Source organism: Protopterus annectens, chromosome 10.part0 (genome assembly GCF_019279795.1).
Source record: "Protopterus annectens isolate FY-2018-M chromosome 10.part0, PAN1.0, whole genome shotgun sequence".
Classification (NCBI taxonomy): Eukaryota; Metazoa; Chordata; order Ceratodontiformes; family Protopteridae; genus Protopterus; species Protopterus annectens.
This window is the reverse complement of record NC_056744.1, coordinates 1,571,512,425-1,571,529,665: the sequence shown is the minus strand read 5'-3', so window position 1 is coordinate 1,571,529,665 and position 17,241 is coordinate 1,571,512,425. Positions and strand designations below refer to the sequence as shown.

The 17,241-nt window shown below is 37.4% G+C and overlaps 1 protein-coding gene across 1 annotated transcript in view; it reads left to right on the top strand.

Moving 5' to 3' along the window:
- LOC122813743 (serine protease 27-like) overlaps positions 1 to 17,241 on the top strand; it is a 284,170-nt gene that overhangs the window by 70,902 nt on the left and 196,027 nt on the right. Inside the window, exon 2 of the mRNA XM_044086216.1 lies at positions 8,977 to 9,000. Within this exon, the coding sequence (XP_043942151.1) occupies positions 8,977 to 9,000 (24 nt within the window). The remainder of the gene's footprint in view (positions 1 to 8,976; positions 9,001 to 17,241) is intronic.

The window sequence follows — 17,241 nt, the reverse complement described above, 5'->3', positions numbered from 1 at the left end:
ATGGCAGACCTCTAGACTTTGTTAGACAGCATCTGAATGGGAATGAATAAAGGTAATCTCAATGGAACAGAAGCTACTGATGTCATAAACACCTTTGATCGGGTGGACCGTCACCTCTTCCAAATATCCTATTATCTCATGGAATAAGGTGCAAATTCTGACAATGGCTTCACAGCCGTTATTATTTATTTATATATATATATATTTAATTTATATGATCATTCATTCATTGAATATATTAACCAGGGTAGAGCACTGATCATTTCTGACCAATTTCATTCTCAGCCGGGGGTCAATAATGCGGCTACTCATACGGAGTACAGCAGATAAAACAAGCAGAGTAACAATGAACAAAACACAAAAAGTGTGTGATTCTAAGAATACAAAAGTACAAAAACCAATAAAGTGAGAAGGTAAAATTACACTGCTATCATTATACATTTTAGTACAAAGCTTGATTAACATTTAGGAAGATAAAGCACTATATAAAACCTTGGTATACAGAAGCCTGATGTGGGAGAATTAAAGCAATCAAAACCAGTAGAGTAGTTAGAGTAGAGGACAGATAGTTGATTTAGGTTATAATGGTCTGTTTGGTTGCAAGCACATTTAGCTTGATTGAATACATGACAATTTAGTGGTCCACTGATCTTGGGATAAGATGAAGTCCTGGTGGGAAGGACTATCATAGTTCAGAAAAGAAAACTGAAGTTTGGAAAGTGGGCTTTGTGTTAAAGGACCAGTATGATTCTGGTTTCTGAGGTTGTATGTGGGGACTTGTGTTATTCGAGGTTAAAAGAGGTAGAGCCTGCTCATGTAGGAGCTTGAAAGGCTTGTGAGCCTAGTAGTAGGTCTGCTCTTTGCTTAACTGGCAGCCAGTTTGCTTTTTCTGGAGTTATATACCAAGACATGTGAAGGAGGATATGTGCTCCAAGAAAGAGTTATTGGGGTCATAGTCTGTTATAGTATTAGGGGATCTGCTGAGCTTCTGATGAGTACCAAACCACATTGTTTTTATCTTTGATGTGTTAAGAATGAGATTTTTGTTGTCTTGTTGATCCGTTCTATGAGGCAGAGGATCTCAGATTGCAGTTTACTTTGTAATCTATCTAAATAGCGGTTTCAGTATATAAAAGAAGAGGAAGGTGAAGAAGATCCAGTTGACATCTGTTGAGATATATATAGAGAGAGAATAGCAGAGGAGTGAGAATAGAGCTTTGAGGAGCACCTTTGAGTAAAGGGCAACTGTGGCAGTTGCAGGAGTTACAGTTAACTGTGAAATGTCTGTTTGTCTGTCTGTCTGTCTATAACACAGCCCTGGAACTAGAGACTGGCATCAGGGCTGATATCTAGTTCAGTCAGATGGAGTATGAGTAAGGAATAGTTAACTAGGTTGAAGGCCCTGGTGGGATCTATGGAAATGGATATGGCTAGCATGCCATTGTCGATTGACATCAGAATGTCATCCATGAATGTCTATATAGCTGTGGAAGTGCTCTTTCCTGACCAAAACTAAATAATGTGTATGAGAAAGAGAGAGAGATAGAGAAGATAATATTTTGAGAAATAGTCTTTGATAATAAATGCACAATTCTAGTGACAGCTGACACCTCTAGTTCCCCATCAGCACCCGTAGGAGTCCCACAAGGATCCACTCTCCCCATTACTTTTCTCCCTCTATATTGACAGAATCCCAGCAGACAATCCTTTATTCACCTTCATACAGTAGACAACATGGTTATATACAGATCCATCTTTGACACCCCAACTGCAACAAGAGTACCCTGTCACAAAATGGCTAAGCTCCAAAAACTAATCATTAATCCCAAAACAATCAAATCCATCCTCATCAGAACCCACCAAAAGCGAAAACCTCTACTCACTAACTGGGCAATCTTTGACTACCACTACAACCCACTAAAAATTACATCATTTAAATACCTATCCTTCTGGTAAGACCAAAGTCTTTCCTTCAAATGCACATTAAAAAAAACTACAGCCAAAATCTACAAAGTTCTTCTCTAGGCATGAGAAATTTGACAGACATTTGTTCCCAGCAGCTAGAGCCCTGCAAGCTAAGCTACAGTGCAGAATACCAATTATATGCACAGCCTGTAAGACGACATTGTCCACCCTACAAGCAACCTTCAGTAGAATATGCCCATTCATCTCCCTTGGCACAGCGCCAGAACATCACTACTCTGTTCTTAACAAAGTTAACTGGTTCCAGTACAGCAAAGTGCAACTTCTGCTGAGTTCCCTCCTATTTAAACTACTTTACTAAAATTCATTCCCATATATGGCAGGCAGATTCTCAACAAAGAGTAAGAAATTATAATCTTAGAACTCAGCCACATTATATCCCTTGTCTTTGCCCCTCCCATCCAAAAACAAACAAACAATATAGTAGCCACAGCTTATCAGTTCTTTGGCCTCATGTCTGGTAATCAGTTTCACCAAAAATGAGAGATATAACTTACTACTCTGAGTTTAGGAAAGGCGTCAAAAATGCACAAAGGCACCCAATATCATGAAGACACTGCAATTATTTAACTCTTTAATAAAACTATAGTATAAACTTACAGTCATTACTATCTTAACATACATGCATACACACATGCATGCATGGATACATACATACATAGATACATACATGTATACTTACACACATACTTGCATGCATATGTACACACACACATGGATACAGACATACATACATATATGCATGCATGCATACATACATACATGCATGCATACATACATACAAGTATGCATATGTAGATACGGATTCACTTTACAAGCTCGATATTTTAAAACATTGAAATGCATATGGGCGAGACCATATAATCGATGTTTTAAAACATCGAACCTGTAAAGCGGAGCTCTCCATATTGCGCGGAATGGGTAAGTTTCCCTTTTCCTTGCTGTAGTGCGATCTTGGAGTTGGTATTTTTAAATAGCGGGGGTTTGGGGGTGCAGGGGGGCTTGCCCCCCCCTGCAAAATCATCTTAGAAAATTATTTTTTGTTGTTTTTGTGTTTCCTTTACAGGTTTGATGTTTTAAAATGTCGATTATATGGTCTTGGCCATATGAATTTTGATGTTTTAAAACATCGAACTTGTAAAGTGAATCCATAGATACATACATGAATGGACCCATACATACATAGGTTCATAGGTTCATAGGTAGGTACTAGGCTATCGGCCCAAGGGCCTACGTAAGCCTAGCCAGCAAGGTTCCATAGCTTACGCCACCCAAGAAAGTTATTTTCCTGTGCCACTGTCCAGCAGAGACACAGAAGTGATACCCGGGGTGTATTTCCTATTTCCCATCCACTCATCAAGATTTTTCTTGAAGAGTGCTAATGAAAAACTTTGCTTGACATAGATGGGTAGCTTGTTCCAGAGTATAGGAAATCTCTGGGAGAGGAATCTATCCCTCTAGCATGTCCTGTTTATTGTGGTTACAAGGTTTACGTCCCTAGAGCATGTAGCTCGGAGGGATTGGGATTTCTTTAGGTGTAGCATGTCCAACAACTCTGGGTTTGACATAGCTTTATATGTTAGGTAGAGATCACCTCGGAGTAGGCGATATGCTACAGAGTAAAGCTGGAGTTTTTTGAGGCGGTCAGTGTAGGGCATTTGTTTGAGGCCAGTAATTCTCTTTGTGAGGTACTTCTGTGGCCTTTCCAGCTGCTGCAGATGTCTTGTGAGGTACATTCCAAAAGGGGCGTTGTACTCTATAATGGGTCTAATGAGTGATGAGTAGAGGGGAACAATGACCTCTTTTTTCCTGGATGAGAACCCTTTTATGATGAGGTGTGCCATGTAGAAGGACTTCCTGACTACTGTGGCGATGTGACTATCAAAGGAGAGACTACTGTCCACCTGGGTCCCAAGGTCTCTTATCACGCATTCAGTGTTAAGTAGATTGCTGCTTATGTGGTAGTTCATGGGTACAGAGTTTTTACCAAAGGGGATGACACTGCACTTTTTGGCATACATACCTACATGCATGCATGCATACATACATGCATACATACATGCATACATATGAGCATGCATATGTACATACATACATACAAGTATGCATACATGCATACATACATACATACATACATAAATACATACATATGGTTTACTATTGAAATCTCGAAAGTCAAAATAAATTAGTTCCCAAATATCGACAATTAATGTCAAATCTGCAGATTTAGAACTGTTGTTAGTCATAAATCTGCAGTAATTGCTGAAAATATCGAATTTGACATTTTACTGCAATTAACAACAATGCAACCCTTGCCGTAAATCTGAACTCCTACAACTAACATACAGTTTTTGCAGGGGGGGCAAGCCCCCCTGCACCCCACACACTCCCCAACTATATATTCAAACTTCGAGATCGCACTACAGTGAGGAAAGGGATGTATTTCCCTAACTACACAGTACTGCGATCTCTGTACATCCCTTTGAACGTTTATATTTGTGAATGCACAGGACATTCGCAAATATAGTGTTTGAACATTTGGAATGTACTTTTATGAACTATTCGAACATCTGTTGTTCGAATAATTCATAGGCATACATTCTGAAGTAGAGATTTTAATAGTAAACCCGTACATACATATATGCATACATACACACATGCATACGTATAAAAGCACCGCTGCCTCCCTTATCCAATAGCTCCCTACTGAAATATTGGGACTTGAAATGCAGACTCCCAAATATAAAAAACAAAAAGACTGAAGAAGTAGGAGAACAGGGAATATCAAACATTGCTTTTCTCCTTTAACCTTCTTTTTATTTTTTTGCAGAGGTAAGCCCTCCAGTACCCCCTGATCTGGTGGTAAAGCACTCTCTTATACCAATTCTGAGACTGCCATTCCTTAGAGAAAAGAGAATATTCCAAGAAATGGCAATCTTAGATTTAGAAAAAGTAAGTCTGGGTTTTCCACCATTCAGTCCCTACATTCCAGGACTCACTGATGCAGGCACCAACTTTTCAGGTTTCCTTATCCATATGCTCCTCCTACCTAACACTTACCTTACCCTTCCTAAAAGTTATTCTTAATTTCTCTCTTCCATCAGAACCTCTCCCTTGCTGTTCTTATTCAGCAGCAAGTACATTAAAATTCTAAATACTCAATGCTGCTATATCCTCTGTCAGTAGATGAGTTTGGAACACCCCCCTCCCATTTTGTGTTTCATATATACTAGATATCTTATTGGTGCATGAATGTCAGCATCATGATCAACCCCCATTTTCACATTTTTATTTGGGGTTAGCATGTTGTATCACGTCTCTCTATTCAGAGCCACTCTCTTACTTCTTCGAGAGTCATGCTGCATTTAAATTACGAAATTATCACTCAGTGCGTGCTCACTAAGGCATAACTACTTAGATATTTTGTATATATCCTTTGTGGGGGGTTTTGGTGAATGGCATCTACTTATTTAAATTATTCCCAGGCTGATCCTTAAATAGGTACTTTTGTATTAGTGTTTTAACTTATCAAATAAATCTAACTATAATAAAATAAAGATACTGATTAACCACAGGCAAGGAAGCAGGTCTGTCTATGCCTCAGTGTGTGTGTGTGTGTGTGTGTGTGTGTGTGTGTGTGTGTGTGTGTGTGTGTGTGTGTGTGTGTGTCGGAGGGGCAGGCGGTAGTATAATGCTCTCAACTGTTTCTGATTCAGCAAAATGTCTCTGATTTTTTTTACTCATATCATGTTCTGCTTCTGTTAAAGTTGGTGGATTTTCTGGCAAATCAGTGAAGACTATGTATGTGTCTTTGGGCTTTTCTCGGTTAGGGGTCACCACAGCGGAACTCTGGTCCGCTAATGATTGGCAGTTGATTTTTACGTGCCGAGTTGCTAGCCCTGACGCACAACCTTCAATGAAGGTACGTCCATTCACGCATATCTCCACGCAGAAGACGCTCTAGCTGAGAATCGAACTGGACAGCGTCTTACTGTGAGGCGACAACGCTATTGCAGCACCACCACCGCAGATACATTTTAGTTTCAGATTTAATTTACAAACTTTCCAAAATTATATTTTTGATGCAAAATACTTCCTCCAACAACAATTATATATGCCACAGCAACTTTGAAAACATTGGATGGAGGAACTATTTTATGTCAAAAATATAAAAATGTGTATATTAACAAAAAAGGAAATATGAAACAATATAACAGTCCATTTTCTGAGTGTAATAATACCCTCCAAGCTGTTTTTTATAGGGGAACTAATGGCCCTTCTAGAGGTGTAAAAGCTCTCCACCTGCAGTGTCAGGACTTACAACACCCCTGGGTGGGCCACATGCCTCTCAGCTGTCCAGATATTTGCATACATAATGTCTAGAGTTTTGCCTCATATTTTTGATCCTTTCCTCATAAAATTTCTGTTTTACTTGCAAATCACTGAGGATTGAAGGCACTAAGTAATGTCATACATTTGAGATTCAGACTTCATATCCTTCAGGAATGTATGCTAATACATGTCATGCTATTCCAGCAACCTTCTAAGTTTATAAGAACAATGTTTAAAATCTGTCCCTGTTTTTGGGCATTTGCTTCACCATAATTTTAGACTTTTTCCACATTTCTTGGGCTAAGAGGTTGAGAGGTATAGTAGGCCATTATCTCCCTAATAACTCCTACCCTACTGAGCATTATTCTTTGATTAATGCACATCACCACACTCTGCTTTTTAATGTTCTCAGTTACACAACCTATATGAAAATGTTCTTCAAATTTCTGTGAAATCAATAAAAAAGTAGAACTGTAACTTTAGTTTCACTCTGGTAGAGTAAACTGTGAACTGGCAGAGTGTGCTTTTTGTCATCATCTCTACTCCACTAATAAAGCTCTAATTGAAGTAAACAGGAGTAAAAATAGGTCAAGTGACTCTCTATACTTCTACTACATTGCTAAACTGTAGAATGCCTTACCACATGAAATTAGAACTATAGCTTAAACATTTTCAAGCATCACATTAAATAAACCTCACCAATTCCTGGGTAGCCCAAACCATGGAACTAACTGATTAAAAATTTTAATTGCATATATAATGAGCATTGGATTTAAATCATATGACTACCTTATGTTTTTTTTCCTTCTCACTGTTATCTATCAGATTTTAAGTCTTCAGTTTGCTATGCTACCTGTATATAGGACTAAGTATCGTAACTGCACTCTTATTGTATACAGTGCCACTACCTGCCACTACTGTAAGAACTGTCTTCTTGAAACATTGTTATACAAGATTATTGGTCTTGTCTCCCACTTGACCAATTTATTATGTTCTAGTCTTTTTACCATTATGAATGTCTATTACTATTTATTTCTTTATCGTATTATACAATTTTCCTTCTACTAACAAAATAGTTTACTTTTATACCATGACCCCCCATTATTATACCAAAACGTGCACGCTGATTGGCCAGCATGCCCGTTGTAAATTGAGTTATACTAATGGAAAAAGGTCCGGTCACCCGGACTTTTTTCCATTAGTATAACTCGGTTTTTAAAACACTGTCTCGCTATGTTAAATGGGTTTAACATAGCGAGACAGTTTTAAAATATTTTAAAGCTGTCTCGCTATGTTAAACCCATTTAACATAGCGAGACAGTGTTTTAAAAAAAAGCAACGGAGAAAGCAAGATCTTGCTTTCTCCGTTTTTTTGCCCACAGCTCTGATGTACTGCGCAGGCGCGCAGTATATCAGAACTGCCGCGGATGCCAGACATCTGCGGAAGGGCAGCAAACAGGCATTATACTATGCCATTATTTAAGAAAAGTAATAGTTTCTTTTCTTAAATAATGTCATGGTATAATAGCAATAACCCACTTCTGGGTGTGGGTAATGCTGTATTTACCCACGGTTGGCTTTGTTTGGTAAAACCACGGCAACCGTGGGTAAATCCAGCATTACCCACACCCAGGCGTGGGTTATTGCTATAATAGTTACTAGTTACTAATAGTTTACTAATAATGGAGCTCTTCTCCCCGGGCCTCCACTGAAAAAGGTTTTATGGCCAGTCGAACTCTCCTGGTAAACAAATGTAAAATAAAATAAATACTCACTTTCAGCTTTAACTAACCATAAAATCATTTACAGTACAAATAATGTTTAACCAGCAGAGTGATAATGATTAACAGGAAATCTGATTCAAGTGACCTGAGTGTGCATTCTCTAAATTCCTCTCTCAAGCTGTTTCTTAAAAAGATTACCATGGTTACCAGACTGTCACAGTATACAGTATCATGGAGGTCACTGAGACAGAACTAAAGGAATTCAAAAATGGTAGTCTAGCAGTGTTTTTTGAACAGAAGGAGTGTGCCACATGTTTCAGAGACAGAACAGGCTGTGCAGTTTTACTGTTTTGTAACCGTGTGTGTGTGTGTGTGTGTGTGTGTGTGTGTGTGTGTGTGTGTGTGTGTGTGTGTGTGTGTGTATGTGTGTATGTGTGTGTGTGTGTGTGTGTGTGTGTGTGTGTGTGTGTGTGTGTGTGTGTGTGTGTGTGTGTGTACACATGTGGAAAGTTACAAAACATGGAAAGAGGAAGTACATTATTAACAACTAGCAACCGAAGTTGTCAAGAAATGGGATTATTAGACCCAGTGATGGGGTATCTATTATACTTTGTTACAGATTGACATGTAGTACTTTAGGTCTTAGGTACATTGAAGAGGCACTTATTTTGATAGGTATACTTGCCGATGCATTATGCACACCTCTGGCAATCTAAATACTACAAGGAAAATTTCAGAACTTAATAGGGAATGAAATATTTGAAAAGTGATGTTTGAGTTTTGGCTCCACAGCTGAGCACAGCAACGTTCAGTCACATATACCAAAATGTTAAGATTTCTACTGGTTATCCTTTCTGTTTTCATGTGTTTGCTGATTAAAAAATTGCTAAGTTGTATTTTTCTAAATCCACAGCAAATTTTTTTTTGTTTTTTGCAGATATTCAGGAAGTGCAGCTGCAAGGTAAGAATTTCCAGACCCCCCTAACATGTTTGTGTAGATGATACTTTATTATTCTTTGTAAATAAGATCTTGTTATTAAAAAAAAACATGTATAAAGAAATGTTCTGTATGTATATGTAAATCTAACACAAACAGAGAAAGAGTCCTTTAGGAAGTGTGTATGAATAAGGACAGGTTGTACAAATCCAGTCAACAATATGTAAATAAGGGTTCACTTTATAATTTCGAAAGACTGAAATACCGAATTTCAGTATTTCGAAATCATAAAGTCAAAAACTGAAAATCGCGAAAGTACATAATCGTGAATTCGAATATCTCAAATTCACAGTTATGGCTTACGGTACATGACGTGCAGTGTTGGGAGTGTATCGTGTATGGATGTAGGTGCAATTGAAGGTGAGTGTTTTGTAAGGGTTATGTGTGGGAGTTTGAGTGTGTCTGTGTAGATGTATGTATATGTGTGATGTTTGTGTGTGTGCGAGGGACTGTGAAATGTGTGGGTGTGTGTTTCAATTTTGTGTCTGTGCGATCTCGGAGTTAGTAAATATAAGTAGGGGGGTGTGGAGGGTGCAGCCCCCCACATGGGGGGTGCTTGCCCCCCTGCTTACATGTAGTGTAGGTTTGTTTGCTTGTGTTTTTGTGTTTGCAGGTGTTTTGTTTGTTGTAGTGTGGGTTGGACGATGTATGCGTTGTGTGGTTCATGGTTTGTATGTGTTCGTGATTGTGTGCTTTGCGATTGTGTGCTGTCGGGATTATGGGTGTTCTACTTTGTGATTTTGAAATACTGAAATTCGGTATTTCAGTATTTCAAAATTATAAAGTGAATCTGTAAATAAATACATAAATGAAATAATACCCTTTCAATTTAGTTGCGTTCAAGTCATGAGTGTGTTAGAAGGTGTCATAAAGCAACTATTCTGAATAATCATAACCAGGCAAAAGCTGCCATAACTATTCTTTCTGGTCACTGGGGAGGGTCCTGCCTCTCAGCCAGGTATCTGAGAACCCACTAATATTCTGCATCATGTTTGGTTAACCAGGGCCTCCCTAATGTAATTTTTCATGAGTAGACTGTGGTCTTCAGGTGAGAGGGCATCTAGATCAGGTGGAGGTGTTTAAGCATCTTGGGGTCTTGCTCATGAGTGAGGGCACTGGTGTGGGAGAATAACCATTGGTCAGAAGCAGCAGTAATATAGGCATTGTACCTGACTGCTGTGGTGAGAGTTGAGTCATAGGACAAAGCCCTCATTTTACCACTCATACAAAGTCCTCATCTTCACTTATGGTCATGAACTCTGGATAGTGACCAAAAAGGCTAAAGTCACTGATTCAGGCAGTAGAAGGTAGATGGGCTCAATATGATAACAGAGTGAGAAGACTAGTTATCTGAGAGGACATTACAGTACTGTTACTGCTCTTTCATGTTGAAATACCCAGCTGAAGTGGTTAGGCCATCTTCTGAGGAAGCTCTCTGAGTTTCTCCCCTGGGAAGCATAACATGCAGAGTCTACTGGGTGGAGGCCCCAGGGCAGCTCCAGGACATGTTAAAAAATTTGTATTTCATAGATTTTCTGGGAATGCCAACAGATCTTTTGGGATATGCTAGATACTAACACCCAGAGCAGGGAAGCCTAGTGTTCTCTGTCTACCCCGCTACAACCACTCTTCAGTACAAGTTATTCAGAAAAGTAGAATCATGATGATGATGATTATGATGATATGGATACAACATCCTCAGTGTGTGAACGCCTGCACACACATTCTATTTCTTTCAACTGGCCTGCACATAAATGTTTATTAATTTCAACTGGTTTTAGTTTCAACTGGTTTTAACTGGCTGCAGATAAATGTCAACTGGCCTGCACACATATTCTATTACTTTCATCTGGCCTGCACACACACACTCTATTAATTTCAACTGGAAAGGAAAAATATTTGTGTCACTTTCCCACTGAAATGGAAGGAGTCTGTTGTACTGAAAGCTATAATAAAGCAGGGCATGTGTCAAACATTCTGACTAGAAAGCATCAAAATATTTGACTCGTACGTCTCTACTGAACATTACTGGAACATGAAAGAAAAGTTTTTCATGGTAATAGCTGAAATAAAGATATCATGAGGAGTACTGTTTACTGATCAAAAAGCAACTGGGCATGAGGGACTAGGGGAAAGGTTTGTAGAAAATGTTTTCAATGAATTGGAACATGTCTGCCGCAATTCACCAAAATACTGTTTTCCAAAAGAAATCAAGATTTATTGAAGAAATGCTAAATTATATTCTTGTCTATACAGTCTCATACTTGTGGTAAAAATATGTCATAACACTACTGCTTATATAATCAGCTCTTGAGATATTAGTATCAGAAAACTAGAAATATTTCTCTTTTGCAAATAACTTGGATGGAAGGGTGCTATTTTCAATAGAGAAGGCAATACTCCCCAGTAGTAACCAACCTCCGCAAAACTGATCTTACCAAGCTGGAATCCTATTAAGATAAAATCACTGTACTGCTCTTAAGTAACTACAACGGTTAGAGCTTCCTCATTTGCTACACTATAAACAATTAACCTTTGCCTACAAAATCCTTCATCAGCCAGATAAAATCTCTTCTCTACAAAATCTTATACAACCATACACCACTTATAGAGCCCTTCATTCCAGTAACAAACTCCTCTTAGAAATCAACAAAGCTAACAACTCAGCTGGGGAATCTCTCTTCTCAAACGTCATTCCTAAAATATAGAATAAACTGCCAACCCCTATTAACTCTAGCAACTCCACAGTACAATTTAAAAAACCTCCTATCTACTCACTTAGCAAACTCCTGGTTCTTTTCTTGCAACTCTCCTGGATAACTCTAACCTCAGGGTATTTAACCACACTTTCTCTTTGGGTCTATTCATCACTTCAATCTTCACACTCAACTATACGGCAACTTTCTTTCCTTCATTAAGTAAATGTATATATTCATATGGCACATGCTATGCTATTGCAACCTCTAAGAATGTACTATTGACACTGTACTATCTTGATTGTGATTATTATTAGAATACTATTGTTGATTGTGAATATCACTAGAAATTCCATATTTTATGGTCAGCTTCTACAGACTGTATATTTCTCATATTGCTGGAGCTCTTCTCCCTGACCCTCCATTGAAAAAGGATCCATTTCCAGTCGGGCCTTTCCAGCAAACAAATGTAAAATAAATAAATAAATACATAAATAAACAAATTCCCTTTGTTCACTGAATTGTGCTGCTTTGTTTTGGCAAAAGTATTTTCACTAAACTGTCATACTATCAAATATGTGACACATTCTAACAATAATCAGTACAGAAAAGATAAACAATTTTACTTTCACAGCAAGCATATTAACAGTGACTGAAATTGTGGGAGATTTTTTTTTACACAAAAATTCACTAAGCCTATCAACTAATGTACCAGAATTCTTAGAATGTAATAAAAAGATGTTTGCATCGGTGCCAGAACTGTGGTTCATTTAGGTCAAGACACACACACACGCACACATGCACACATGCACGTGCACACACACACACACACACACACACACACACACACACACACACACACACACACACACACACACACACACACACAAAACAGAAGGAAACTGCCAAGCATTGCTTGATATAAGCGATAAATCTGAAATACAGTGCCTAAAGTAAAACACTGCATGAAAATAAATGTATATTAAAATAAATATAAACAAATATAACACCACAAAACCCAGTTAAATAAAGACAACAAGTATATTAACAACTAAAAATGATGAGGTAGGACTGCATTACTGCTTACATATATATTTTTCACTTCCTGGAAGTTGTCACTAAAATGATTACCCTTGTGAATATTTTTAGGGTACAACATGCATATCATCAGCTAAATTAACTTGAAGATGATGGGAGGTGGTTATTACAGGTCTATATCATTTAATCAAATGCTTAATTGAGTGAATTGCAATTTGTCGAACTGACTTAAGTGAAAGCTCATTTAAGTGAACAATTATTTAAGCAAATATTTTCCAAGGGAAAGGACTTGGTTGGCTGCCAATGGGAATTTGCCCTTTTCCCCACTGTAGTGCAATCTCGGAGTTGGTATATCTAGTTAGGAGGGTGTGAGGGGTATAGCCCCCCACATTGGGGGGTGTGGGGCAGAGCTCCCCACTTTGCAGAGTTTTTAATTTTGTTTTGTTTGTTATGGTTGGAGGGAGGGCAACTGTTTTTTCACTTCGAAACTTTTCACTCAACCAATCGTTCATTTAATTGAGCTTTCGTTTAAGTCAGCTCAACAAATAGTGATTTGCTCAATTAAGCAATCAATTAAATGATATAGACCCAGTTATTACTACTTATATATACATGTTTTTAGTTGCAGGAGTTGTCACCAAAACTATTAGCATAGGAAATAGTTTTGAGGCTGTTACCTCAAAAATGGCTATATGGTTGTGAAGCACTGTGTCACTGATAAGCAAGTCTCCTCATTTGGACTCATTCAACTACAAGAACTCGGTTACAGGTTCTATATATTATCACCTTTTTATAAACTGTATTGTGCAATAATTCTTACAAGTTTGACGGAAGAATCCCTTGAATGTCTACTGTGAATCTTTCAGACCGAAATTCCACAACCTTGTACATCAATCAATTATTTAAACTGGGAGAAGCTATTTTACATTAAGACATACAACAAAACATAACATTAATATATTTAAACTATTAAATGTAAAATTCAAACTGCAACAAATATAGATGCTCATTTTATGACTACAAGGCACTTGTAGGAGTGTTTAGTACAGATGTGATGTTTCACAACATCTCTAGGTATTCAGTAATACCTGTACCATATACAATCCCTCATGCCTTACTGCATGTATAATTTATACCTTGGCAGTGTGACAGAATGATGGTGGAACAGAAAAATATGTGTAGTATGTACTATGACTCTGCAATACATGGGTGGATGGAGAAGTCTGGTGTAACTACATCAATTGCCACAGTAGGAGGGGTGAGTGAGTGTCTAGGTGATTGAGTGTGTGTGTGTGTGTGTGTGTGTGTGTGTGTGTGTGTGTGTGTGTGTGTGTGTGTGTGTGTGTGTGTACACACATGTATACTGGGAGGAGGAAGGATAACACTAATAGCTATATTTCTCATAACAGCATGTTGGAGGTTGCTGAATGTATGTCTGAGTGTGCATTCATCGTTTGATGGACATATGAGGAGCCATGTATATAATGTAATCTCAAATACATGTTTGTCTTTGATATCCCTCACAACAGGAAATGGCCAGTAAGTGCATCCCTTTCACATAGCATGAGTTTCTGTAATATCATCAGGTCTCTGCACTCAGCCAAGCCTCCTCTGCTCATCCCAGCCAAAGCAAGTGGCTAGTCTGTGCAGTCTACACCTTGCCATCACATCTGGTCTGCCACTAGTATCAAATATTAATTTATGGAATACACACTACAGGACTTATTAGTCACTTTCTGAAACATCTGTGGTTTACAATGAATTGGATTTCCATTTATACTCCTCGTGTTAAAGTTACAATTGACATACAAAAAGTGAAGATTACATTGTGCTGTTTGATTTTTTTTGTTTCACTCTTTGTTCAGTTTTTCTCTATAACCACACTCACAAAATTATGTCATGGTAGGTAATGGACAATGATTTACATACTTCTGTAAAGCATTTTCTGTAATCAAAATAACTTTAGTCTTCGGAAGACCAGCATCTTACTTACATGGTCCTCTTACTGCTACATCCTCACATAGGTTAATTGTCAGTGTAAAGTACTTAAGATAGTCCAGCTGCAATACCTAGTTGACAACTTGCCTTTGTATAAAGTATGAAATGCCACCTACAGATTATTTTTTCATGGACTTACAGTCACATATAAACTTTGCTAGTGAGGCTTTGTGGGTTCAGTCTTTCATTATGTCATGGCCAGAGTTTATAGCTCCAAGAAAAATGTCAGAGGGCTATCTTTATCAACAAAATAAAATGCAAAATAACACACTTTTGCATCAACATCTATTTAATTTAGCATTATATACAGCAAAGAAGTTAAATACAACTTCAAGGTTTGTTACTTACACTTGCTTCAGAAACTGACAAATACATATTAATGATTCTCAGCCAGACTTTTTAAGGTTTGCCTATAGTTTTCGAAGTAATCAAATCTCCAGCATATAATCAAACTTTTGAGTATATATATATATATATATATATATATATATATATATATGTATATATATATATATATATATATATATATATATATATATATATATATATATATATAGATTTACTGTTTATTCTACATATCCTGGACTTTGCAAATGACTCAAATGAATTTTTAAATTATTGACTGGAGGCTGTAAGCCATGATTGAGTGATTTCTATAAATATCTCCTTATCCACTTAGCAGGCATATTTAACTAAAGAGTACAAAGATCATCCAGACAAATCAATTAGTAAAAACTACAAAGAAATCTGAGCTAGAGTTTTTACTGTGTGTTACCTTAAACCTCCTGTAATAGAGGCCTATGGGATATATGGAAATGACCCCTTAAGGACATCAAGTGTTTCAGCTATATTGCTTCTGAATGAGGAATGTTATAGTAGAAAGGGAGGTCTAAAGGGCTTGTTTTTGGATGTCGACTTGAAGACTTATTTTTAGATGTTGACAAATAAAAAATCACCTCTTCAGCCAGTAGTGGAGCAGCAGTGCAGCAAATGCTACTAAGCTATGAATCTACACATTAGCGACATCAATGATTTCACAGAGACTGACCTTAATAAATGGAGACATATTAGCAAGCTATTATTAGCAATCACCATTAGGTCTAAAAACAATAAGATTATTCCATTACAGGAGGAACTTCCAGGATGGCTGCCTACTGATCAACAGCTTAATTTCACCTGCCCCAGTGTGAAAACAGAAACTGAGAAAAAGGAGTACCATTGAAACTGTTATTTGGGTAAAATAGTTACTGGCTAGTAAGTACACTGTCTGGATGCTAGCAAAGAAGAAATTTAGAAAACCTGAAAGAAAATCAACCAGAAGAGGTAAAGAGAAAACACTGGTTGGAAAGAATCCTGCAGCTGTTCAGTAAAAATCAATTCAAGCTTCAGCTTTCATTCAAGAGATGTCTTCCAGTAATTCAGATGTAAAAATAAATCAAATGTACTCAGAGGTGCATAAAATAAATGAAACACTGAAGGAATATATCAACTCAAATAGCAAAGGGCTAGAAAAATAGTAGAAACTTTAACTAGCTATTTGGATGAAGATATAAAAATGCAAACAACAGAGGCTGAAATGAAGAAAAGGCTGGCTGATTATCAGGCTTCTCAAGAAGAGCTGTATAAAAAAAAATAGTAGAGCCAGAAGGTGATGCATGCAGAAAAAAATAAATTTTCTGCTGTAATAGAAAAATTGGAAGGAACAGACTGTATTAATTTTATGAAAGCACTAATAAACAACTGGACAGGTGATTCACAGCAAGGTTTGTTAATTGAAAGGGCACACAAACCTGGCCATGAGAAAGCAGCCAAGATCTATATTAGTAAAGATGCAATCATATAAGCAGAAAAGAGTACATCCTGAAAAAACTGTGGCAGGAGGGAAAAGTATTAAAAATTGGAGACTATATAGTGTTTGTGGAAAATTATTATTCACTGTACAACCGGCATAAGAGACACAATTTATTCCAGCTATCACTGAATGTTGACAGGCAGGCGTGAGATTCAAGCTGTCTTCAGAGTATTTTTTTTTCTAGAGGATCAAAGACATTTTTACTGCAGAACTGGCTAAGGAGACAATTAAAAAGTTTATCCAAAAAGAGCGAGCCAGTAAGCAGAAGGGGACTCTGCTTCTTATTTTTCTGTCAATTAAGCTCACAGAGGGACTTTGCCAGTAAAACATTTTACAATGTTCCAAAGAAGAAAATACCTGACAGACAGAAAAAAAGCATAGGAATTTACTTGAAGAATCAAGAGTACCTTGGACTTGAACCAGAGTGTAGTGCTGGGAGATGAACATGATCAGGAAGAAGACCAGCAACACCAAAATTATTAATTAAATTATAGATTATGAAGCATCAATCACATTTTTGAAATATGGCTTTGCAAATGAAAGTGGCTGAGAAAAGACTGGACTTTTGTTAACTTCTTTAAACTTGTGGGTGGACTGTTAAGCATATACCACACATTATAT